At 45.6% G+C, this 24,360-nt stretch overlaps 1 protein-coding gene across 2 annotated transcripts; it reads right to left on the bottom strand.

The window, feature by feature from the left end:
- Positions 1-1,203: 1,203 nt before the first annotated feature.
- Positions 1,204-12,124, bottom strand: SOCS2 (suppressor of cytokine signaling 2). 2 transcript variants are annotated; one of them, XM_064450840.1, is made up of 3 exons: positions 11,908-12,124; positions 10,231-10,535; positions 1,204-9,274 (listed from the first exon to the last, which is right to left on the bottom strand). In XM_064450840.1, exons 2-3 carry the CDS (start codon positions 10,391-10,393, stop codon positions 8,826-8,828), a joined length of 612 nt encoding a protein of 203 aa, XP_064306910.1. In that variant the 5' UTR covers positions 10,394-10,535; positions 11,908-12,124; the 3' UTR covers positions 1,204-8,825. The 2 variants fall into 2 exon arrangements, with proteins under 2 accessions (XP_064306910.1, XP_064306911.1); XM_064450841.1 differs by lacking the exon at positions 11,908-12,124 and adding an exon at positions 10,989-11,153.
- Between the last annotated feature and the right edge of the window lie 12,236 nt (positions 12,125-24,360).

Below are 24,360 nucleotides of genomic sequence, written 5' to 3'. Positions count from 1 at the left end.
AGACTTCCAGTCTTAAAACCTTGTTCTCTCTGGTTCTGTGCACCGGGGAATCGCCGGTGGTCGTCAGGCCGTGCTTTTGAGGACTGCTGAATTTGTGGGAACCAAGCTAAGCGGCATCTCCTTTGACAATGCTAGTCTCTTTATATGTGGGTTGTTCCAGGTCAGAATACCAGTTTTTTAAATTGACCATACACTTTTTTTAAAGCTCACTTAAAAGTTTCAAATCTTTTTAGAAACTCTGTACAAGTATAATGAGATTTAAAAAAAAAAACAACAACCAAACCACTTTTGAGAGATTCCTTTATGCTAATTAGAGTCAAGCTGTATCCTAGCATGTACGTACTTTCTTTGTTTTCTACGGACTAATTTGTTTCTGCTGATAACAAGAGCTAAAATGTGTTTTTAAAACGAGTGCAAGCAGATTTAATCTATTAGGGCTATGCTGTTTTCAATTGTCTGTAGGACAGCGTTCCAGCTTTAAGGACAAAAGAAAAGAAATATGAGCCTCTAGATTTGTTTATTAAAAACACATCTAATTGGTTAAATCTCACACAAAACCTCTGAAATGAAGATGGAAAAAAAGAAACATATATTATATGGTTGCCTGTCATTTTTAGAAAGAAGAGCACAGAAAGCATTTCTGAATGTGACGTATCTCAAAAACACTGTTAAAATACAAGTCAGGGTGGCCCCAACTCGGTGGCCTGAAGACCAGATGAGGGTCCTGCAAGCCTTTGCTGTCCACTGCCGTCCCAGGCAATAATCCCTTCCCTTCCTCCCTCGCCTCTGCCTCCTCAGCCTGGTCCCTGCTGCACGCCCCTTTGCAAGCGTGGCCCTCCCCAGTGCCAACATCCAGGTGTCCCGCGCCAGCCACCGAAAGCCAGGCCGATGCCGAGGAGGGGAAGGGTTTGGTATGGAAAGACTGCCCGACTTGTAGACCGAGCTTAGGCGTCCTGTGCTGGGTGCCGGCGGGGTTTGAGGGCACTGGGCTGAGGGGCGGGAGGGGGTGTCACTCCAGGTGGCATTTGCTACTCCAAAAGCGATTCCATATCACTCCTGAGAAAAGATGATGGGGATCAGCCCCTGGGCTGCCGCTTCGATTATTCTGATACTTTATAACTTCCCATACATTTAAATAACAAAGGCTTTAAATTAAATGCAGTTTGAAGAGAGCAATGAATATAAAATGTACATGACACTTCATAAACTTCCTTAAAAGTATTATTTTTATTCAAAGTCATGTCCAGCACGTAGATAAAATACAGCACAGAAAGTTTCAGAACTTCTTAATACATGGGGTTTGAGGTTATGATGTAGTGTCTACACATTTACATTTGTTTCAATAATAAAAATGTTTATTAGCAGTACTGCGATGAATTAACGCTGTTTACTTTGGTACAAATAATCTCTAGCCAGAAGTTGAATACAGAACACTTACAAGAAAAGAAGCAAGCATCAAATGTGAAACTTCTGTATTCATTCCAGAAAAAAAAAAAAAATCTCTGCAATGAATTATAATAAAACCCCTGCAATTAATATTTGCAAAATGTGACTCAGTATTTCTCAGAATTTTTAGTCCATTTTCTTAAATATATGAATTAATGTAGTTCCCTGTTTTTGAAGTTTAATTTAAAGATGCTTTGAGGAGACAGATGAAATACTGCAAAGCTCGAAATATTTATTCCAGACTCATGAAACTAGTTTTTAAATGTAAAGCAACCATTTTAATAACATGAGAACAAACAAAGAAAACTCCTAAATTAGCCTGAAAATCAAACATTGTCAAGTAAGTAAACGGAATTTAAGATCCAAGTCTGAAACCTTTTCAGAAAACCAGCTTCTTTTGTTTGCAAATTACAGCATATGAAATGGTTGTCGAGCATTTTAGATAAAAGACTGGAAGGTTGCTTTTATTTAGGAGGATAATAACTACTGCTTTTCATAAGCTTCTGTTCCTTTCCCAGGCTTTCAACTGGACAAACTCATACACAGCACCTATATTCTTAAAGGTTCTTACTTTCTGGTTAACCTTTTCAGGAGCTAGTAATGATTCATTGAAAGTTTTTACAGGTAGCCTAGCAAGAGCTTTGCCACTGCTTATACTTCCACACATCCTGTTTTCAAGCAAAAAATAGCCTTCAATTAAAAATTCACTTAACTCTGTTTTGTTCCCTTTGAAAATGAACCCTGGCTGCAGGCATGGGTGCAGTGGGCTGGGTAAGCAGCCTGCAGTAGGCACTGCATCCTCCGCCAGGGGAGTTAAAAGAAACGGATGAATTTCCAGCAAACAGTTATCTTCTTGCAGGCAGTTTCCCTCGCAGGCAACACGCGCCTGAAGCGTTTCAGCTCGCGAAGGAGCTGTGATGCCACTGCCACTGCAATCTAAACAAGAATCTCACTTCCCTAACTTACTTTCTTCTCTCTTCCTAGCAAAGCAGTCATTCAAAGATATTACCATCACTGCAGCTTAAGCTCCTACCAATGGTAATTGAAATATAAACGACTTTTCACCCCATGCTGATAAATTACAAAATGTCAAGCCCACTGGCCACTTTACAGATAGGTAACTTGCAGATAATACGGGCTCAGTCTTGTTTAATATTGCTCTCCCTAAAAGAAAATGAACTGGCTAAAAATCCCATAAACAATAACAGTTGATCCACAACTTATTCTGCCCTCCAGACCGCGCCAGGTAAGAAAAAAGCAAATGCATGACGTGTGTAATACAGGTGTCCAGAGCAAGCCTGCAAATTCGGAGATTCCCCCCTGCCACAAGCTGAGTGTGGGTGCAGAGATTCAGCTGAACCTATTTCAGGGCTGCAACCCAAAGAGATGCAACTAAACTTTAACAAAGCGTTTTGAAAAGTGATTTTACAGCCTTCAGATACCAGTCTTACAGCTGTTCCTTATATAGTTCTTGTTATCAAGCCTGATGCGAATAACCTCAGTGAAGTCAAAAGGAGAATTTGTGCCGGGCTTTGAATCTTTTCTCACATTTAAGGTACCTCTGCATTTACTTGTTGTTAGCCAACAGTGCACCAAACTGCAATCCTCAGCTATGAGACATCAGTTACGGAACGATTTGACTGAAAACAACAGGATTTACTTTTACAAACCCTGCCTGCCACTGAAAGAAAAAATAAGGCAGGCACATTGAATTTGGGGATTTTTAAAAATTTATTCTGTTCTTTGCAGCACCCAGCACTGAACCTTCCCTGGGTATTATCTGTTTGAACTCCTTCCTATTAAATGTCAGCTTGTTCCTTATGTAAATAGCTTTTACTCCTGCATTATTTTACTCCTTAATATCATAGAAAGTAATGATATTATTTTGGTATTTCTGTTCCTGCAGAGTTAATGGTCGCAACTCTGGAAGGAAAAAAAAAAAACAAAACACAAAACAAAACACAGGTGCAATCCCTTTTTTAAATAGGATTTAAGTAGAATAAAATCCACAATTTATCAGGGAGATTAAACACCGTAATTATCGTGATGTTTCTACATTTCCCTAGACTTTCTCAGCACTGTAGATAACCTGGTTAATAAACACTTAATAAACACTGTTAATCCCTCCCCACCCTTGCCAACCCCAGGACCAGGACAGACCGATTTTGTTATAAGCCTAATTTTTTTCCTGAAGCTCAGCTATCTAGCCAGATTGTGTTTACACATGGTTTCAAACTGTGCTGATGCTAGTTACTGCCCTGGACCTTTAAGCCCTACTAAGACACCTTTCAGCATAGTACTAATCCTGGTGGTTAGCTGTTCGATCCACCTCATGAGAAGTGCCACCTCTCGTGGGAGCTGCTGGCTTTTCCTTGGTCTTTCCCTTCGGTCCCTCCTCAGACACCAAAAGCCAGGCAGGTAACTCGCTCCTCAGCGAGCAGAATAGCTTCTCATCTGGTTTCCTGGCCGCTGTACTTCACTGGGCGTGCAGCATGCCCGCTGTCTAAGGCAGCGGGTAACGACCAGCGACGTCCGCACCGATGCCCTTCACAGCCCCCGGCAGCGGCAACGCTGCTTCCCACTTTCTTTGACTGATCTTCAGCCCGTTGTAGGAATTACCCAATTTCAGCAATACTGTGGCAGACCGCCATGTTGCTGTAAAGCGAGCTCAGACCTCGGTGATCTGAAGTTATGTGTCAGTGGAATGTTGTTTCCAGGCATTTTCAGTCGTGCGAAGGGCTTAGCAAAATACTGAGACCTGCTGAAGTTAACACTAATAAAGAAGTGGTTTTCAGGAGCTAGGCTGAGATACCAAAGCAGCTTGTCATCCCCACTTCCTTTGTGTGTACAGCACGAGCCAGCTCAGACCTTTCAAGTAATTTTTTTCAAGTAATTTTATTGCATTTAGAAATTTTATGGTTTATATACTAAAAGTTTAGTTTACTTCTAAAGTTTTTTTTTAATATAATTTCTCCTTGTGACAGAAAAGATTCTTATAATTATTGAGAATCAGTAATACAACTGTCCCTCAAACCACTACATCCTGTGGAAGTCAAGATGATACTTAGACTTATTTTAACGACCACGAAGTCAGAAGAAGTTTTATTTTACTTTATTTTAAATGACTGTTAGACATGACACCCAAGTCTAAAGGTGTGTCTTCCCATTTCCATCATGTGTTTTGGCTTAAGAAGAACAAAGCCCTGACACCACTGACCTTACTCTCTGCTAGATGCTAAGCGTATAGCCAAAAGAAAAATCCACAGGATTTTTATCAGGAATACAAGAAAAAGCTCTTGAATAGAACGTATAAGCAAATAAAGCTTTTCTACTTTCTTTCACAAGGTAATTTACCTACGGGAACACTTTGGTACGACACCAGAGGTGGCTAAGATACAGGAATTCATGCAACTACAGAACCCTGTCCTTCCTCTCATATGTAAATTCTGTTTTCTTAAAGTAATGACAGTAAGAGTCTCAGATTCTAAAGCTCCACAGTTTTTAGTGAGGATTAAGTTCCAGGTTGTTTTAAGGTATAAAAATAAACCCCTCTCCCTCCATATTCTAGTGAACAATTTTTCCTTCTTGCTAATAATTAAATATTGTTTATCTAGAATGTGGTTACATGAAATATAATCAGGACAACACTGACGAGGTCAGATTAAAACAAAGTTACTTCTAATGCAATGGGCACGGCTGCTTGTTACATTCCCACTCCACCCACCCATCTTGTACTTGAACCGTTTTCTGTCTCTGGGTGATGATACTAAGAGCAGGAGAATACCCATACAACTAAAATGGAGCCATCGTTCAGACTTCTGCTAGGTTTAGTGCTAAACTAAATACAGTTACCAATTCCATTTTCACCATTCATCTTGCAATTCTTTTTTTAATTTTTTTTTCCCAAGGGTCGCCTCTTAGGATTGGCATTCTCAGCATTCCTTTAATTACAACGAAGAGGTTTTCAGCAACTAACATTCCAGGTATAAGCTGGAAAATCTGTAACCTCGAGACTCAGAAATGAAAAACCAAACCAACAGATGGGATGAAAAAACAATCTTAGGATTAAGGTCCTTATCATGATTTTTGGTTGACTCATGGGCATTGAACCTGTGAAACTGGCTTCACTGAGCGCTCTGTACTAGCAATTCAAGATGACATGTAACAATTAGAAGTCATTTTTGGAATCTGAAGGGCCAGCAGTTTAAAAGCTAGTGCTGTGCACAAGCCACAGCAGCATCCATAAAGCAAAAAAAAAAAAAAGCACTGGAACTTCTTAAAAAATGTTTGGACAACATGATTGTGCCTGAAAATTCACAGGGTCTATATGAGAAATTTTTGCACCACTGTAATCTAATAATGTGCTATTCTTGGATTTTTTGTACCAGAACAAGTCATTCCTCTGTGCTGCGTTAGAGTGAAGCCGAGCTTGCAGCGAGCCATAGTGTGGTTTAGTTTTACTAGTGCAATGCATCACCCCTAGGGCTGGCATCCTAATGAGGACAAGAGCTATGCTTTCATACAAAGAGGACTAGTTCCCCCTCCAGTCTGTTCAAAATATTGTTCACTGCTCTGAGCACACCAGAGCTACAGACCCTACTTACTCCCTGCAGTCACTCATACACGGTACGAAGCGTGAGCCAGTATGCTCAATGTCCGGTGACTTGATTCTGCATCATGGCAACTACTCTTGATTAGTTACAAGAATCACCACCTTTCACTTTACTTGTGACTTTACTAGCATTCCTTGTCTTCAGCCTGCTGTTTGCCCTTGTGCTTTGGAGAACTGCTAACAAAAAGCCCAGCGAGCTGCCCTGCATCTGCCCCGTGTTGTTCCTCGGAGCTTGGCTCTGCCGTGGGGCACACCTGGCCTGTGACTGATTGCACTAGGCTGCCAGCAGCGGGCTGTAAATCATTTCTTATATGTACAACGTGACTGTCTCAGTGCGCCCCAAAGCTCTTCTCAGTCCGCTTGTTCCAGCATTGGTATGCGTGATTTTAAATCCCCAGGCCAGGCGCTAGCCTGGTTTAAAGGACCTTCGTACAACTTGTTCACCACGGAGACCCCAAGCATGTCGCAGCTAAGTATCACCCTGACTAAGAATGCCCAGTAGCAGAAGGTTAATGCAGCTGCAGCTTGGAGTGTTTCCTTACTGCAACACAAGTTATCCCGTACAGCAGCTATCTCATCTCAAGGTAGGGCTAGGCAAGAACTGTAAGAAAACAGATTAATCAGAATGAGGAGCATTCCCAGGAGTACGGTTTTCACAGGCACTGCTCACAGGAGAAGCTCCTCAGCTTCAGGGTGGGCAGCAGATCCTAGCAAGACAGGTGGCAAGTGCAGAAGAACCGTGTGATCACAACACATACCTGGAATACAAGAGCTCTTCTGGGATGGGAACGGGAGGGTGGTCGCTGCCTGGTGTGAAAAGCTTCCAACAATCTGCTACATTTTGGCCCGGCACGGGGAAAAGTTTTACATGACAAAAGCTTTTGTTCTGTTTTTCAGGAGGATGCTCCCATTTCTATGCTAAAGCTTGCATTAAAAGTGGGGAGAGAGAATTGAAGCCGTGGAGGAGGAGGAGGGAGAAAAGCCACCTTTTCTACAGAAAGAACAACATTCCAAGTATTTGCCCTACCGAGGGACCAGCCCCCCTGCCTCGGGCTCTTGGTGTCTTCCTTGTCCCAACAGCTGTGCTGCTCATTTCTGCCAGCGCGGTAATGACAGAACTGAGTGCGCAGCACTGGGAGCTCCGATGCAACCACAGCAGCTGGTCAGCGCCCCAGAGTTATGAGAAGGGACACAGCACCTTGACAGTACTAGAGCAGGCAAGTCACAAGGAAAAAAAGCTTATTTTACGCTGTTTCTATTTCAGCCTGGGCAGGGCTAAATTGCAGCAAGTCTTGACAACCCTCCTTGTTCAAATACAGGTCTATTTGCTTTAATTAAATAGTAAGCTAGAGGAAGAGTTAAACCTCTGAAATTGTTGACTGAGGATGAATCTAAGTCCTTTTTTCTCTCTTTCTGCTCTCCTATGACTCTCATCGTGGAAATGTCTTCCACTAAATACTTTACATTTAGACCGAGGAATGGATACTGAGGGTCTTAGTCCCTTCTTCCCACCTGGAGGACTGCTGTAACATGAAAAGTGATGTCCTACGCTAATACCTAACTATGGGAACTCAGCAGGCAGCCTCTAAGCCACTGATCTGAACATAATCCAGCTGTACCTGTGTGCAGCACCACAGAGGCAAAGCAAGGGCATTCCTCCTCACGATACACGTGCGATTACGTGAGTATTAGCTGGGAAATGATACAGGTTTGTAAGATCACCGTTTCCTCATAGTAGCAAACCCATACATACAAAGATTGGGAGATTGTTGTGCAATTTGATTTACTTTATTGAGTAATAGTCTGATAGCTACAATGGTGAATTAGAAGGAAAAAAAAAAGAGAAAAAAAAACCAACCCCCTTCAAAAAAAAAAACCCAAATCTGTATTTCCCCACATTTTGGGAAACAAGCTGAAGAAAACATTCTACACTGTAGAAGACAGCTGTAACTGCTGATATCCATGTTTTGATATCGGAACTGAGCAACTGCAAGTCTGCAGAGTACAGTCCTAAAGCCTCAACCAAAAGAGGCTTAATAGTAATAACATGGATATATCACCACTGGGAAGATGTTAACACATTAACAAAGATTCTGGGATACCAATCTGGTATAATCAGCAACATACTGGGTTCCTATGAAAGATGTGGCATTTCTCCTTAAGGTCAGCTTTTAGAGAACTTTGAAAAACAATGTTTTAAACTGATTACTTACAGTACTCCTTTGCTTGCAGAAAAGCACAAGAATTACAGTTCAATAAAAACTGAATAGATGATCACTTTTTTGACTGGATTTCATTAGTTGCATAACTTTGGCAAGATTATCACAGTGTGATCCAGTTAAGCTTTCAGGATTATACGAACACCAGCACCAAATTAATCTTGGAATCAGACAACTGAGATACTTATACACTCTCATACGTCTCTGACCACTTCTGCAGCCTCTCCCGGTCCCGCTGCTTCAGTTAGCATTTGACAGCGCAGTATTTTGTGCACTGACAACACAACACAACCTGGACAAATTCCTGGCTTCTCTCTCCTCGCAAGAATAGCATACCACCTTGTCGAACCCCTGAGGATGCAAGCTGGGATTATTCTACATAAAGTCTCCCTTTGTGGCATCTGAAATAAAAACCTTTCCCCCAGAACTGCCACTGTTTTGATAGTGAATTCCATGCCGAGTTGTACAACTGGTTACTCAGTTCTTTGGCTGATTTTAAGAATTGCATTTAAAAGTTACCCTACGTTAGAGGCATTTAGAAAATATATTTATACCTGGTATTGGTACTCTTTCAAGTACTCTTTTAGTCTTGTTGGTAACGGCAGCTCCCAGATCTGATTTGTACACTTATTTATAGTTATTCTGCAGCGGTGTTGCAGAGATGGAGCAGACGTATAGAGAGGTTTGTTCAAGTAAAGATGAACTGTTCCATTTGAAGGTGTTTCGGTTCTGTCCTTGCACATAAGAACATAGTACTCAATCAAATGCACAACACTGTTGAACTGTTTAAGCCTAGATCTGACACAAGTGATAGAGTCCAGTCTAAACTTGCCATCTTGATATTCTATACGTAGATTTGTAGGTCCCGCTGATGTTTTTACCGAAATAGTCAGTAGATACTCTGAATGTGAACTGTCCCTAACCAAGAAGGTCCCTTCGGGGGCATCCTGCAATCTCTCTTTAGCTTCAGCAACAGTCATGTTGCCCCAGTACCACCCTGTTAAAAGAGGAGAGAAGGAAGGGATTTGTTTATTCCCGTTTGTTTAAAAAGCTTTGGTTTCATGTTTGGCTCATGTACTTGTAACAACCCATTTCCTTTGTTGTTTGAAAGCTGAAGTCCCGAAGCCATTGTGCATTTTTATTTGCTATTTAGATCCGTTTGCTTTACCATGCCTCTCTCTGTGACAGAGCCTTTCAGGTCACTGTTTATTTTCATACCTACACAGTCACAGGCACAAACTTTCCTGCAGCGCCCTGCGAGGATAACGCGGCAGCCGCCGACCCGCGGGGCCGCCCGTAAGGTAGCGGGGGAGGTGTCCGGCAGTCCCGCACACGGCAGGGCGAACGCCGCGTCCGCCCGGCGCGGCTTGGCAGCCCGCAAAAAGCCCGCTCTCGGTAGCTCTAGGTGGGCGGTTGTTGAGATCCGCTCCGTCTAGCAGCCAGAGGCGGAGAGGGGTAAGAAAACAACTTCGGCGGTACGGCTGCCGTCCTAGCGGTGAAGAGATGAGGACCGAAGCCCTTCTCTCCGCCTGCGGCCGAGCTGCCGCCAGGCCGGCGAGCGATGCACAGGTACGAGGGGCCGAGGGGATGCGGCGGCTGCCACCCGCTCCCCACGCCGCGGCCGCCCCGGCCGGCGGCAGCGCCCGACCGGCGATCCCGGGCTGCCGCCGGGGCGCGGCGCTGCTGGCGCGGGCGGCGCTTTCGCTTCGGCCGCCGCAGCCCGCGGAAGGTCGGAGCCGCCGCCGCCCCTCGCCGCCACGGGGCCGCGACCCCCCAGCGCCGAGAAAGCGTTGCCCCGCCGCCCAGTTTTCCTCCCGGCCCGGCGGGGCTCCCCACGCCTCGCCGTTCCGCCTCCCCCGGGACCGCGGTGCGGCGGGCGGCGGCGAGCGGGCAGCCTGGCGAGCGCCGCCGCCCCGGGCGCTCCCCCCTTCCCGGCCGGCCGCCCGGGCTTACCTGCCCGCCGCAGCTCCTCCATGGCCACGGCCAGCTGCGCCGCCTCACGGGACTCCTCGGCAACAGGCGCGGCTGCCACCGCCGCCGCCGCCGCCCCGGGGTGCCCCCAGCGCGCCCGGGCGCTTTCCGCGCTCTCCAGGGAGCCGGCGGAGCGCAGGGTCATGGGGGGCGGCAGCGGCGGCGGGCGCGGCCCCGCTTGCACGCAGGTCGGGGGCTGCCCGCCGGGAGAGGGCTCCGCTTTGCCGCCGCTGCCGTGCTCAGCGCCGCGCCGGGTGCATGGCCCCGGCCCCCGGCCCGGGCGCCGCCTGCGAGTGGAGAGAGAGCGTGGTTAGCGGCGAGCCCCGCGAGAGGCGCTCCCGGAGCTGCCCGTGCGTTTCTGGCGCTCCCGCTTCGGAACTTCCCAGCATCCAGAGGAGGGACCCGCGGCGAGAGATCACCTCCCGGCGGAGCGGGGGAGGGACATCTCCTCCCCCCACCCCCCGCCGCCCGGCCTGGCCCCGGCTCCCCCCCGCCGGGGCCGAGCCGGCGGACCGCCGAGGTGGTCTCTCTTTAGGGCGAGGACGAGCCCGCCGATGCGCCGCTTCCTCGGCCGGAGTAGGCGAGCCCGGCCGGTGGCGCTGGGGTGGGGGCGTTTGGGGAGCGCCGGGCACAGAAAGGTACGAGCGGGGAGGGGAAACCACCGAGCGAGGCAGATCCCGGACCCGGCGCTGCCCCCACCGCAGCGCGCCTCCCGGTAAGGTAGACGGGCGAAGCCGTACCTCTAGGAACGGGGGCCGGGGCGGGAGTCAGCCTCTCCCGGGCAGCACCGGCTGCCGGGGCCCGCTGGCCGCGGGAAGGGGCAGCGCGGTGAAGGGCGCGATATATTTAGCGCGGGGCAGGAAATCTGCTTTTCCTGTTCCATTAAATGCTGATATTATAAAAAAATTATCTTTCCGCTCGGCTGAAGCGAACGGGAGGGACGGAAAGAGCCGCCCGCCCTCCCGTTGTCACGCCGGGAGCGGCACAAAGCCGGGCAGAGCCAGTGAGGGGGAGGCTGGCCGGGAAGGGGGCTCCCTGGGAAGGCCGGCCCCCCGCCGGCGTCTGCGAGCCGGGCAGAGCCCCTGCCCCAGGCACTCAGCAGCCGCCAGGTGAGGGGTTGTGCCGGGGTGGCTCCTCCCGCCACATGCTCCGCGGCGGAGCTCACAAACTTTTCCAAATTAAACTTCACGGCCAGCGGACAGGTCGCTTTGCCAGGTTATAACCCCCTCGCCCCCCGCGCAGGACCCTCCCGCCGGCGTCCCGGGGAGCGGGCGCAGGTGCGCCCGTCGGCGGAGCGGCTGCAGGGCCGCCGACCGCGGAGCCCCGGCGCAGGTGGGAGCAGCCGCGCCGGGGTTGCCCGGGCGCGACCCCGTGTGAAGTGGGAGCGGCCGGCCGCCGAATGCCGCCACCCGCGGGAGCTCGGCGGGGACGGAGGGTTTGCGAGGCGGTGGCAGCCTAGTTGCGGCGGGGAGTCTCCCGACAGGGACGAGGAGTGCCGGAGCAGCCCGGTTTTGGAGGAACCTCCATCCCGCCTGTCGGCGGCTCCGTCCCGGGAGCGGGGTGGCTGGCTACTGATGCCGCGATCTAGCTCTACCACTACCCTACTCTCGAGGAGCGGCGGGGCACCGGGCGCGGGGCGGGGAAGACGACGGGACTCACCCGGGCTCGGCGGGACGGGGCTGGGGCCGCCGCTGCCGCCGCCTGGAGGTGGGGCGGTCAGGTTGTTCTCGCTGCCGGCGGCGTTGGGGGACCGGTGGAGCACAGCACCCGCCGGCGGGGAGAAGCGTCGGGGCTGCGCTCGGGCAGACAGACAGGCTGCCGCTGCCGGAGGAGGAGGATGGTGCTCCTGGGGAAACAACACCCTCCGCTCCCCCCCGCCCTCTCCCCGGCGCGGGCGGTCTGTTCGCCTTTGATTGCGAGGCGAGGGCATCCTCCCCCCGCCGCTCCCCCCTCCCGGCACGGCTACATACAAAGGCTGCTTTCCAGGAACTTTCCAGGAACCGCATCATGTGACAGAACCCGCTCCGGCGCCTCCACCGGCGATCGCGGCCAGCCGGGGGCCGACGCACCGAGCCGCCGCCCCTTGTCACGCCGGGGCAGCGGTCGCCTAACCCTCCCCCTCTCACCCCCCGCCCGTTCTCTACCCCAACTCCCTCCGCCCCGCGGAGCGCCGGGAGAGGCGCGGCGAACAGGTCAGTGGCCGGGACCGCTGAGGTACCGGCGCGCGGGCGGCCGTTGGGAGCCTGCTGGCGGGGCCGTGCCTCGCCGGCGGGTTCCCAACGGCCGCCCGCGCGCGGGCCGCGCGGCAGCTCCTGAGGTAACCGAATGAGCGCGGGAGCGCGGCCTCCCCCTTCCTCCTTCCCTCCTCCGCGGCGGCGGCGGGCTGAGGGCGAGGGTCGCCCGACCTCGGCAGCCGCGGGCACCTGAGCGGGGCGTCGGGACCCGCCCTCATGGCCGGGAGCGCGTCAGGGGCCGGTGCCAGGAGCTCCGTGCCAGGGACTTGCGGCGGCCGAAGCTCCTGGGACACCCCACCCTGGTCTCCACCCCCCTTCACCCTCCGGCGCTAAATACCTCGTTGCTACAAACAGCCATTACCCGCCGATGCGCGCGCCGCTTCTCTTTCCCCCCTCCGCGACTTTTTTTTTTTAAATAAACCCGAAGCTGGTTTTCGACGCAAAAAAATGATTGACCCGCGGGTGCTGCTCGGTAACCAGCCACCTTCTGCTGCTGTCCGGGCGGCCTCGAGCCGACTTCAGAAAAATCAAATAAAAAAAAAAAAAGGAAAGGAAAGAGGGGAAACAAAGCAAAAGTAGCCCTATAGTGGTCTTACGCCCGTCCCTGGCTGCAGGTCAGGACTCCCTGCAAATTGCACGGCGGTCTTTGGGGGGGAGCATTTTTCGGGTTTGACGGGAGAATGATTAAGGAGTGTCTTTTTAAAGCCCTCGAGGAAAGGAAAAACACAAAATAATGTCTTTAAAAATAGGGGGGGAGCCTTTTTTATCAGTGAGGTAAATGAATATGTATTAGGCTGGACGGTCTGGCTGAGGGAGTGGGGCAGCACCTCACAGCAGCTCCCCTGCACAGAGAAACCTCCCACAGGGACGCTCCTGCCTTGGGTCGTGCTCCCCAGTAACTACTGAAATTCAACGTTTCTTTAAAAAAAAAAAAAAGGGGGGGGGGGGGGGGAAGACACACGACCATGGAGGATAGTTCCTGTAATAGGAACTTCTGTAATAGATATTACATATAATTTTTAAACATCAGGGGATCAGTGAAGAGTGTTAGAGATAATGGTTCTCTTAAAAAATAAGTGTTGTATTTAGTAATTAAGCAGATTTCATCTGAGGGAAAAAAAAATCTACTTTGTTGAGTGATTTGGTCAGTATGGTTTCATCTGTTTGTAATGCCTGGGTGCTTTTGAATTTAATTTATTCAGTTTATGAAAAGAGGTGGTTTTAATCACTGACAGCGCCGGAGGTTTAAAATGAGCTCGGAGGAACAAACATGGGTTTTCTTACTTAAGCATTCTCAGAAATGGTTTAAAACGATTTAGATCTTGAAGGTCATTCTTGTTCCTGTTTTTGTCCATGCGGTTCAGATAGCCTCAGATTCAGCCTCCGGTGACTCTTGTGGAATCCCCACTAACTTTTTGTTGGATAGATGTGAAGAGGGGAAAGAATATGTCTGTGTACTTTGAAATTTAGTTGACAGTTCTGCTACCGATGTGAGATCTTGCATAAAATCTAGTTTACTTTTCCAGAATTGCACTGGCTTCACTATGTTCAGAGGAACTCAACAATAAAAAGAATACAGATCTTTATTACTAAAATAATTCCATATATGTCTATGCAGACACAGAGCTTTTGCTCAAAAATATGTGATTTTGATATAACAGTGTTCAAATTAGGGCGATTCCTTTAAAGTTCATTAATTCATCTCAGAGAAATGGAATTCATCTTGTCTAGATGCAAAGCTGCTTTTTTACAGCTTTGCTGTAGTTCTCTTTCCCTATGTTATTTATTAATGGCATTTTTATGTGGATAGTACCTCACGACTTCCTTTGCTTCTGCCGTTTATTCGTCACTTGAAGTCATAATAATTTGTTTCTAAAACCACAGCTGGCTGCTATAAAGGCAGAAAAAGGAAGACCATGATTTATGTGGTGAATGAGAAACAAGAACAGAAGAATGCAATAAATATTTGTTGCTTAAAACTTCAGATACTCTTATGAAAAAGGTAACATAAAAATTAAATAGGCAGTATATCAGCAGGATCTTTCCTAAACAGAGTTCTGTTATTTTTTTTTTTCCGTGAGACATTAATGTCTTTTAAAAAATAGTACTAAAGATTTGATAAATTTACAAGAGTAATGAAATTCAAACTTAAAAACTGCAAATCGATCTTTAAATGACACTTTTGGCACCTCATAAGAGTGCTTTGGTTCACAGTTACCTTTATTCTCTGGTATGAGGCTTCCGTAAGTACTATGGGATCGGTGGAATAAGTTAGAATTTCACTGTTTCTTTCAACAATGTTAGTTAGCTGGTTTTCTCCTCTGTCTGCGTGGATCTTTCACACAGTCATGGGGGAAAAAAATAATTTTTAAGTGTAAGAAAAGGTGATTAAATTAAATTACTTTTTGGATTATGGGCCACATGTGGTGCATTAAACTACTTTAAGCTACTTTTTTAGCTTCTTTGGCATTAGGATGTTTAATACATACTTGGTCTGCCTTAAGTGTTTTACTATATATGAAATTGGAACGGAGTAGGAGAAAGATGTGAAACGGAGAAAGAGAAAAGAAGCAGCATGGAGGTCTCAGGCTCTGAAAACTTAGCTTTTCATCATGTAAACAAAATAAGGATTTTAAATTTGCCATGTAACCAACAGTAATTCTTCTAAACAGAGTCACTAATACAAAGAGAAAATTAGTTTATACAAATGTACAAATGGGGATTTAGAATTTGTAAGTACAACTCAAACCAAGTGCTTTATTTATTTTTAGTCTGTATGTTTTTGGGTAGCAACTCTAGGGCAGATATTGCCTGTATGTTTACAGTTATGAATGCTTCTGAGCTGGTTTTAGAGGCGTATCATCCAACTGGAGATGAAAGGCACAAACCTAAGGAACCTCTGATTTCTTTTCCAGATACTTTCTACTGTGCATGAGCATTTTGGTTTGGGCAGTATATCATCCATCTAGTAGGTATTTTGAATCGAGATTTATTTTAGTAGTGAAAACCTGAACATTAAGAGTTCTTGAAAATCACAAGCAGAATATATTGTGTTTCTGACTTGTTTTCAAATGTACGTGCTTGGTAGGAGAAGGGGAGGGACGAGTGGATTTATTATTTATTTTTCCTTCAGGCAAAAATCCCTTTCATGACCAAGGAAGGAGGCAACCACGTTTTTACAATAGTGTGAAGTGCCTGTTGCTAGAAATGATTTTCACTTTGTTCCTGAAAAGTATGCCAAATGTACCGGAGAGCTCGCATGCTGATTTATTTATATAACATGACATGAGTGGAGGAGGGGGTAATGCATTTTTGGCCCAGCTGATTTTGCTACATTTGCTTTGATTTGCTGAAAAGGTTTGCTGATTTATTTAGCTAGATTTGTGTAGCTACCTGAAAGAATACAAGGGGCCTTTCCTTGCCCTCTGCCTCCTTACTTCCCAAAGATGCAGCACAGAACATCCAAGATCCATGACATACATACCATTGGGTCAGATAAAATCCGCTTTAGTTAAAAGGCCAGCTATTGCTGGTGATATATGTCTATTGACCATGTTTTGACACCTGCTTACTGATCTAAATAACAATGTAAAACTGCCACGGTTCCCCTTCTTCTGTGACTGCAGTGGGCAGGCAGCGTGTCTGGTTCTGGAGCAGAGAAATATGAATACTGAGCCTTTATCTAAAGCAAATTAGAACAAGTTAATTGTAGCTCCACACCACAACCGAAGTCCGCAATGCAAGCCCTTAGAGAATTTCTCACTCAGTAGCCAGGAGTAAGGTTTGCTTATTTCACAAAGGGTTTCTAAAACATAATAAATATGGCAGAGAGAAAACAAATATTTTCATAAATGGGATCGCTCTGCTCATTCCAGCTGCCTAAGGAACAGAATGTTTTGATGAAATAAATTATGAGGTATACCAAACAATTTTACTCTTAACCAGCTGCCACCTTATTTCCTGTCATTTTTATCTATTCAGATGTGAATGCTTTATCTTTCTTAAGAATATACATTTGGTAAAGGAGAATAATAAAAAATCCAGTGCATATTTTCTATGAATCAGTAGTGTTCTAAAAGAAAGCCAGCACTTGTAATTTAAAAGCAAACCATCAAGAAACAGCACTAAGAGAGCGGTACTTTGAAATAACATCCAGATTATTTTCTTTCAGAGACAGTCGAGAAGTAGAAGGATCATTTCCTTTAGTTCAGTGAGTAGGTAGATGGATAATCACCAGCAAGCATGAAACCCTGACCATAAAAAAGTGGCATTTAAATCCTTCTCTCATCATGTGCTTTATACTATTTAAAACTTATAGTAACATCTGGAGGCCTCAACTGCATTGAGTAAGAAGTTACCTAGACACACTTAGGATCTTTAGTTAAAAACATTAAATGTAGTGCTTTTATAGTTTCTCTAATTTCCTATTTACAGTAAAAACAAAGTAACATTAAAAATAATTTGGCTGGACTTGTTAAGGAAAAGTGGAATGTGGTGACATGGGGTACTAAGTATATATAAAAAGATAATTTACACAGCAGTTTTCACCCTATACTGTGTTAGGCTTCTTCATAAACAGTGAGCAGAATTCTGACACTTTGTTATTTTGTGAACATATATGCAGTTTCACTCTGGCTAGAACTAACTAAATACTGCTGAAAGTTACCTGAGGATAACTGGTAAATATACATGCTTTGGCAGCATTTTCTTCCCTGTCATGCTTCCTTTTTATGGACGTGATAGAAAGACTACTGGCAAGAACTGTTTTGATAGCAGTCATTTTAAGCAACTACTTTGCTATGGATTTCAATATTCAGATTATAATATAAGAGGCTGTGACTGTAATATGTATTTGCCGTGGGTTTTGGCTGAGAAAGAGTGCATAGGTGTGTATATACACGCACACCTATACACACACAGGGTCTTTGGAGTTCCGGATTTTTGGAGGAGTGTACACTCTTGTCTTTGTTTTAGAAAAATCCTAGAGATAGCACAGCTGAAAGCACTGCGAAATCTTGCATTCTTGTCCTAGATGCTGCCAGAAAAAACAAGCCTTTTATGCTTGAGGAGGCTTGAGATGTTTTCTTGCCAGTTGCGAGTCCTACTTCTCAAAGTAAAAGAGAGCAAGTAATGTCTGTGAAAAAAGTTTTCCTGACAGACGGCATGCAGGCAGCTCTCCTGTGCTCTGCCAATCCATAGGTAACTAAAGTTCCTCTGTTGGCAGAGAGTCAGTTCTGAAACGAATAAGGAAAATTAAAACAGGTGATGCAGTGGCTATCTCCAAAGGAGAGAGTTTTGGGTGCAAAGTAAAATGAAGATGAAGAAGAAACGGGGTTGTATGTCTCTGAATAAATACTCTCCCATCACAAAAAGATTCATTTTAAGTCACTGTTCTAGTTCTTTTATTAAAGATGGTTTAATTCACCCAGAGCTATTTGGCCTTGAGGATGAATTCCTACAATTAAGTGTTTATGACTGAAAGTGCTGCCATGGAAAGCAGACAGATGAATATCATTTCAGGAGTACTGTGAATCATTAAATGGGTTGTAGAACCTTTTCCTGGGCACGAGCCACTTTCAGATTTCAGACTAAGGCTATAATAGGCTTCAGCATAAGGCCTGACGTGTTGCTGTGTTTAGGCGTTTGAATAACAGGATAATCAACATGTACTAATGTGTTTAGATAATTTTAAACTTGAAAATATGCTGCCCATGGTATGTGTATGTGCTGCTGGGATCAAATACATTTTTCAGATTAGTGCATTAGGTGTTAGCGTCAGGTAACCAACTTGGCCTGCCTCTGACATGTTGGCTTCCTTCGGCTCAAGGCAGGCGTGACTGCTCTCCCGCTTCAGCATGGAGAGAGGCTGGACGTGGAACGCCATACAAACCTGAACAGGTGACAAGAAAACAGCCCTAGCTGCCAACTACCTTCTCTCTTCTATTTGTCATGGTTAGCGCTTGGTTTTTTGTCAGGAAGGCTCAAGGCTTTGTCCTATAACTGATGGGCATGTTGGGAGGACGGAAGCTGAAATACAGGCCGGACAGAGACTGGCATGTTCTGGGCTCAACAGAGGAAGCGGACACGGGGCTGCTGTTTCTTGTTAAGGAAAGAGCATTGGTCCACAGGTCACCTTTTCATGGCACTGCCTGTCCATACCCGGGATCGCTTGCCCCTCCTGTGAGCAGTTTTGCCAGGCGTGTGGAAATGAAAGCTCAAACAGTAGTAGATAAAATTGGATAGACTGCGTGAACCAGTTACTCTCTCCCCTTAATACTGTACCTGAACTGTCCTCCCCTGGCTCTGCCAGAGCGCTGCTTGCAGCAGGGATGAGGAATTAACTCGCGCACCTCCTCCTAAACGACTTCAGCTTTCAGCCTGGTGTGTCAAGACCAGCCCCGGTTTCAGCGTGGCTCAGGACTGCAGTCCTTCAGCAGCAGCGTCATGAGCTGTTTGGTCGTGAGGTGGCAAATTCTGTCACGGGGTGGGGTGGGTGGCTGGGGATGAGCGCAGTAACTCCTTCAGCCATCTGATTTTAATCCCTTACCATATGTGACTTGAAGTCCTTAGATGCCCTCTACTGCCGTATACCAGAATTAACAGATGGCTCTGTGTAACCAAATTCAGATTTGCTGAAGTTTGTTATTATCTCCCTGTCTTTGTAAGTGAATGGGGGAGGGGAAATAATAGCCATAATTATTACAAAATATGCAAAGCCTTTTATAAAGTGTGACTTTGGGCTAGACATCTTTTCTGACTTTCAGTGCTATTGCCCCTTATTTCAAAATTTTAATGATATTTTTAGCATTCTCTTCAGAGCTCACTTCTCTGATAAATTATCCCTCTGGGAATAAATCTGATCCAGAAAGATGCCTGAGGCACAGCAGAATTTTTCCCCCGCGTTTCAGGCCACATCATGCCAGACAGAAGGAAGCTGCAAGACCTGCTGCTGTAGATCAGTCTCTGTTCTGGGAAGGAACTAAAGGATGCATTTAGCCATCGGATGTATCGTTTGCATGCAACAGAACAGCAGGCAAGAGCCTCTGTCTAAAATGGAACAAAAATGGAATTCCTGTCCCATGTTTGCCTGCTTTATGACAGTTTTTGTGTGCTGGCTGGCACAAAGCAATCCCACGTCAAACCGACAAAAATCCTGGAGGGAATCACTCTCCAGGCTCTAAGAACCAAGTGTTTCTTGGTACTTGAGCTTCTGCTGCGTTGGTTGTTACAGCTACTTTTCCCTTTTGTAAGGAGAACACAGCAAAGCAATCCCACCTTTAATTTCCTGGCCCGGGTTCCTAACGCTGATTTTACTGAGTGGGTTTGGTCCAAATGAAATCAGCAGCCACATTTTGCATACATTTTTAAACACACCTGACCTTTCTGAGGACAGTCTTTTACTGTTCGTTTTACTCTAGGTGGTTGCCAGTGATGTTACAGATAGAAGCAAGCACAGCAGGAGGGAGCGGGAGCTTCCCAGCGGAACACGTGACAGTGGGGATCTGCTCCAGGTGAGTGAAGGGGGGCACGTACAGAGGACATGCAGGAGCGCCTCTGCCAGGCTAATAAAAAGATAAAGCATCGTGGGTTCATTGAAGGGGTGAGCTTTCACACTGTGCTTTCTTTGCTCTCCAGCACAGTCCTCCACTTTCAGGCACGCTGGTCTAGAATGTGCTACTTAGATTTTTTAGGAACTTTTGTAGTTTTTCCGGGACGTAATCTCGAACTAACAGAAGTCCCTAGCAAGTTCTTGTTGTGAATGGGGGCTTTGTCCTGTGAGACTATGTCTGCGAACGCCTGTCTCTCTATTAGCCACTGCATAGAAGGCTGAAACATGAATTTGTTCATATGCTTTTGTTTTCAACATGTTCATTCCTTCAAAACCCCCCCTTTCTCCAAGAATTATTTGAAGCTCTTCAAGTCTTCCTGGCAGGTGGACTATATATTGTTATGACGGCATCATACCACCCGACAGTGTGGTCCGTTGCATATATTTTTACTAGATCCATATTTTTCCAATTTCTTCGTGTTCTTTCAATGGCATTTTTTTTCTATCCATCAGGGAGTAGAATCCTGCATTCACAGAATGTAAATAACAGCTGTTTCCACTCAATTTGCATTTACATACTTAACGCTTCAAAATAGATTATTTCCAGAAGCTTTCACGATCTAGTCAAAATTCTTACTTAGTGAGAGGTACTAGTGAGATGTTAATGAAATCCCTTTGGATGGGCTGATGGAAAAGATGCAGCAATGACAATGAAATTCCCCAAACGACTGATCAGTTATGCTCCTGACAGTTACGCTGCAACTATCAGCTGAAGTATATCTTTTATTCTCCTTGGGCATTTTCAGGATCAGTTCCTTGGGCTGTTCTAAGGGGCGAGAGTATGCCAGGTGGGGAGATGAACTGTTAAAAAAGCTGTGCTGAACTGGTAGTGTATTTCTTGCAAAATTCATTTACCATCGGAGTACAGCTGAAAAGGAAAAAAAAACCCAGGGCACCTGGCAAGCTATGTGAGGTGAACAGCTTATTTGCCAGTGTCACAGATTTTAAAAGAAATAAACCCCTCATGTCCTGAGAATAACTGAAAAGCAGCTCTTTAATTTGTTTTTTTTTTTATACCGCTATTTTCTTTTGTTGACATTTCACTAGCCTTGAAATGGAAACTCAGCATTTTTATTTAGTAATGCCTAAATGAAGATTTTAAGAATTATGTTCAATTATTGGGTTTTTTCCTCCAGAAAACTTTGAAAGCATTCCACCTCAGTTTTTGCCCAATGCCTCAACCTGAACCGTTTCTTTAGATTTCTTTGATCCTCCGAAAGCTCAGAAGTACAGAACGTTGACATTTAGTGACCTTTAGTATGGTTCATTTACTCTGATGATGTGGACTGTTGAAGATGCTTGCTCCTAAATCCACATTTTGTTTGAAGTTGCAGAAGTGCACTTTCTTCTCTGCATATTTAATTTTGTTTATCCAGAAGAAAAATCCTTTTCTTTTTACAGGAGTCTCAACTGGGGCATCTTTGAACTGGATGAGACACTCCTGATGACTCAAGTTGTTTAGAGAACAGTAATTATGCGTGTGAGTTGCTGGTTTTCCATGTCTCGATAAGCCTGTGCCAGACACATTCAGACTGTCGGAACAGCTGAAGACAATCTGAGCTCAGGTTGTCAGTAAAAACCACGTGGGTCCCAAGTAGCTGATTTCAGAGGGCACGCTTGTATTTCTAAATAAAAAAAAGTCCCAGAGGACCAGCTCATATTCACACTAGCTGGGATCAGTTCCCTCGAGAGCAGACTCCTATATTTACATCCCGCAGTGCTCCTTGGACCCTTACTGGTGCCCCTACAGACCCAACACGTAATTCTGATTTTTGTGTATCTTTCAGTTTGAAGTATCTGAAATTACCTGAAAATGTACTGCAGCCTGTGGGAAGGGTGCTTTCCTAGCATGAAAGTGAGGGTATGCACTACATGTTTTGGGATGCGGTCATGTTTGAGGGTGCACAATCAGCTTGAGGAGTTCAGAAGAGCACACAGGGTAAAGTCAAACAAGGTGGGATCTTGGGAGCAGTGCTTGGTGTGAACTCTGCTTGCAGGGGTGTGCAGCTGTTGCTTTCCAGAGGGCTAGGTGGAACAGGGGGGAAGAGGCATGGGGATCAGCAGCCGGAGCCTGCGCTTGCTCCCCAGCTGGCAGCAGTGAGGACATGCTCAGAGGGACCCTGAGGATCAGTCTGCTGCTGGGGACCGCCTCCGGCTGAGGTGAAGTGTAGGCACAGGTATTATGACTGCAGGATAAATGCTTTGTTCCTGGAGAAATACAAGCTTCTTACGTATCATTTCCACAGTCATGAGTTAAAACCTTGGTCATATTGAAGCAGAACACTCACCCAGTTCCAACGATTCAAGGCTTTGCCCTCGGTCTGGACAAGGACTGGCTAAGCACCGTGTAGGTACGAACCACAGCTGCTCTCCATCAGGACCAACATCCCTCCTGCTCGTCTCTTCACAGGCCACCGTGTCACCTTTTGGCCTTACCAGTGGCCTCTGTGGGCTCATATCAAATCTTTTTCTTCAACAAATATAGCCACATAAAGTCAGTGAATTGTAACCCATGCAGCCAACGTACAGCATGTTTATTTTAGTAGATTTGAATATATGCTCTAGAAAGGGAATTTCTCTGCTCTTTTTCTTATCTCTGCTCATGGTGAACTTACCATGAATTTTGTTTGCACTGTGCCTCTACTCTGGATAGAAAATCCTTTTCTTAATCCAGTTCTAAAATTTGTGGAACTTGCTGCCACCCTCAGTTCCCCATCACTAATGCCAGGTTTTTAACTGTATGAAAAATGGCATGGGGGAAAGGGAGTTTTATAAAGATATGACACATTCTTGGAAAATAACAAGTGAACTCAAACCAGTCAGGACAAAAAATTACAAAATAACAAAAAAAAAAAAAAAGGGGGGATGTGAAGCCTTACGCTACTGTACCCTGACCGTTAACTAATGAGGAGTCATGGAAGATTTTCTCCTGGCATTATTTTATTATTCAGTTGAAATCCTCCGTGTGTCTTCACTAAAGCAGGTGAAGGTCACTGCTGCAGCACAGCTCTGATCCAGTATAACCCCTACAGATGCTGACTTCAGAAAGATGCTGCTTGGCTTCTTTTTTTAAACGAATACAACATAAATTTGAATAATGAGGACTAGCAGTATTTAAGGAACACTAATCTTTACATGAAGCTAGAGAGCTCTGTTTTGTTAGCATCAGTGAGTGGGAAATACAGGTTTGTACAGTAGGATCATGCCTTAATAGTCTAAGCTTTTACTTCAGTTAGTTTTTATTCTACATGATAATGGCTTAATGCAGTAGCCTAATTAACAGTCACTTTTCACTGTTCATTTGAATTTTCTGTGATACTTACATGGTTAAACTTTTATTAGTTTTGGCAGAAGAGGTGCTAAAACCCAGCTCTTCCAGAATTCTTTTTCTCATATTTTGCTGGTAGGGAGATTCTTTTGCTGAGGAACCATAAACTTTGTTAGCAGTCAAAACTGGCCTTATTTAAAATGTTAAACTGCCTCTGACCCCAGACTGTTCTTCATCTTGTCAAGCAGTAAAGCTGCATATAAGCACAACTCTCTTCTGAATTTATTACTTTGATTTTTCAGAAAGCCTTGTTGGCAAAGTTTCTCAGCTCTGTTGGCCATTCCAACCTCCTGTGGTGCCTCTAGGTGATGAAAAACTTTGTGATACATTGATAGTAATTTCTTAGCTACCTCATGACACTTAATAAAGTGGTACCTCAGGCCACAAACTTTTACTTCTCTAGAAGCCACGCCACGCAAAATTGGCAACCAGACGTGCTGTTTGGTTCATGCAGCTTCCACATAGCTCCCACCTTCTAATGAGCGGTGGCCTAACAGCTGTAGCTACATACAGCAGAACTAATGTTCTGTGTAAATTGTATTTAAGTTTTAGATAATTCTGTGCAAATTGCCCAGTAAATTATCACTTATTATGTTCATTTTTTAGAAGTGCCCAGAGGTAACAGTTGGAATCATGAGCTCATTAGAAGAGCTGCTATAAAGATCCATAAAATAAGTAACTATCTTACTTCTCCTGTGACTACACACCAAATGAAACAAAAAAACCACAGCCTAGGTATTATCTTTTAGCATTGGGGGTTGATTAAATATAAGGAGGTGAGATTGAAATCCTGTAAACAATTTATTAAAAATTCCAAATTAAATGCGTGTGAATTACTCTATACAGAAAACAGAGTTCCTGTATATGGACTATGTGCTATTGAAGGCTAGCAGAAACAACAAAAATGTTTTTACGTGGAGTATTTATCTTTTACAATGTTT

The sequence above is a fragment of the Phalacrocorax carbo genome, chromosome 1, assembly GCF_963921805.1.
Source record: "Phalacrocorax carbo chromosome 1, bPhaCar2.1, whole genome shotgun sequence".
In the NCBI taxonomy this organism is placed as follows: domain Eukaryota; kingdom Metazoa; phylum Chordata; class Aves; order Suliformes; family Phalacrocoracidae; genus Phalacrocorax; species Phalacrocorax carbo.
Note: the sequence above shows the minus strand (reverse complement) of the source record. Positions and strands in the feature narration are given on the sequence as shown.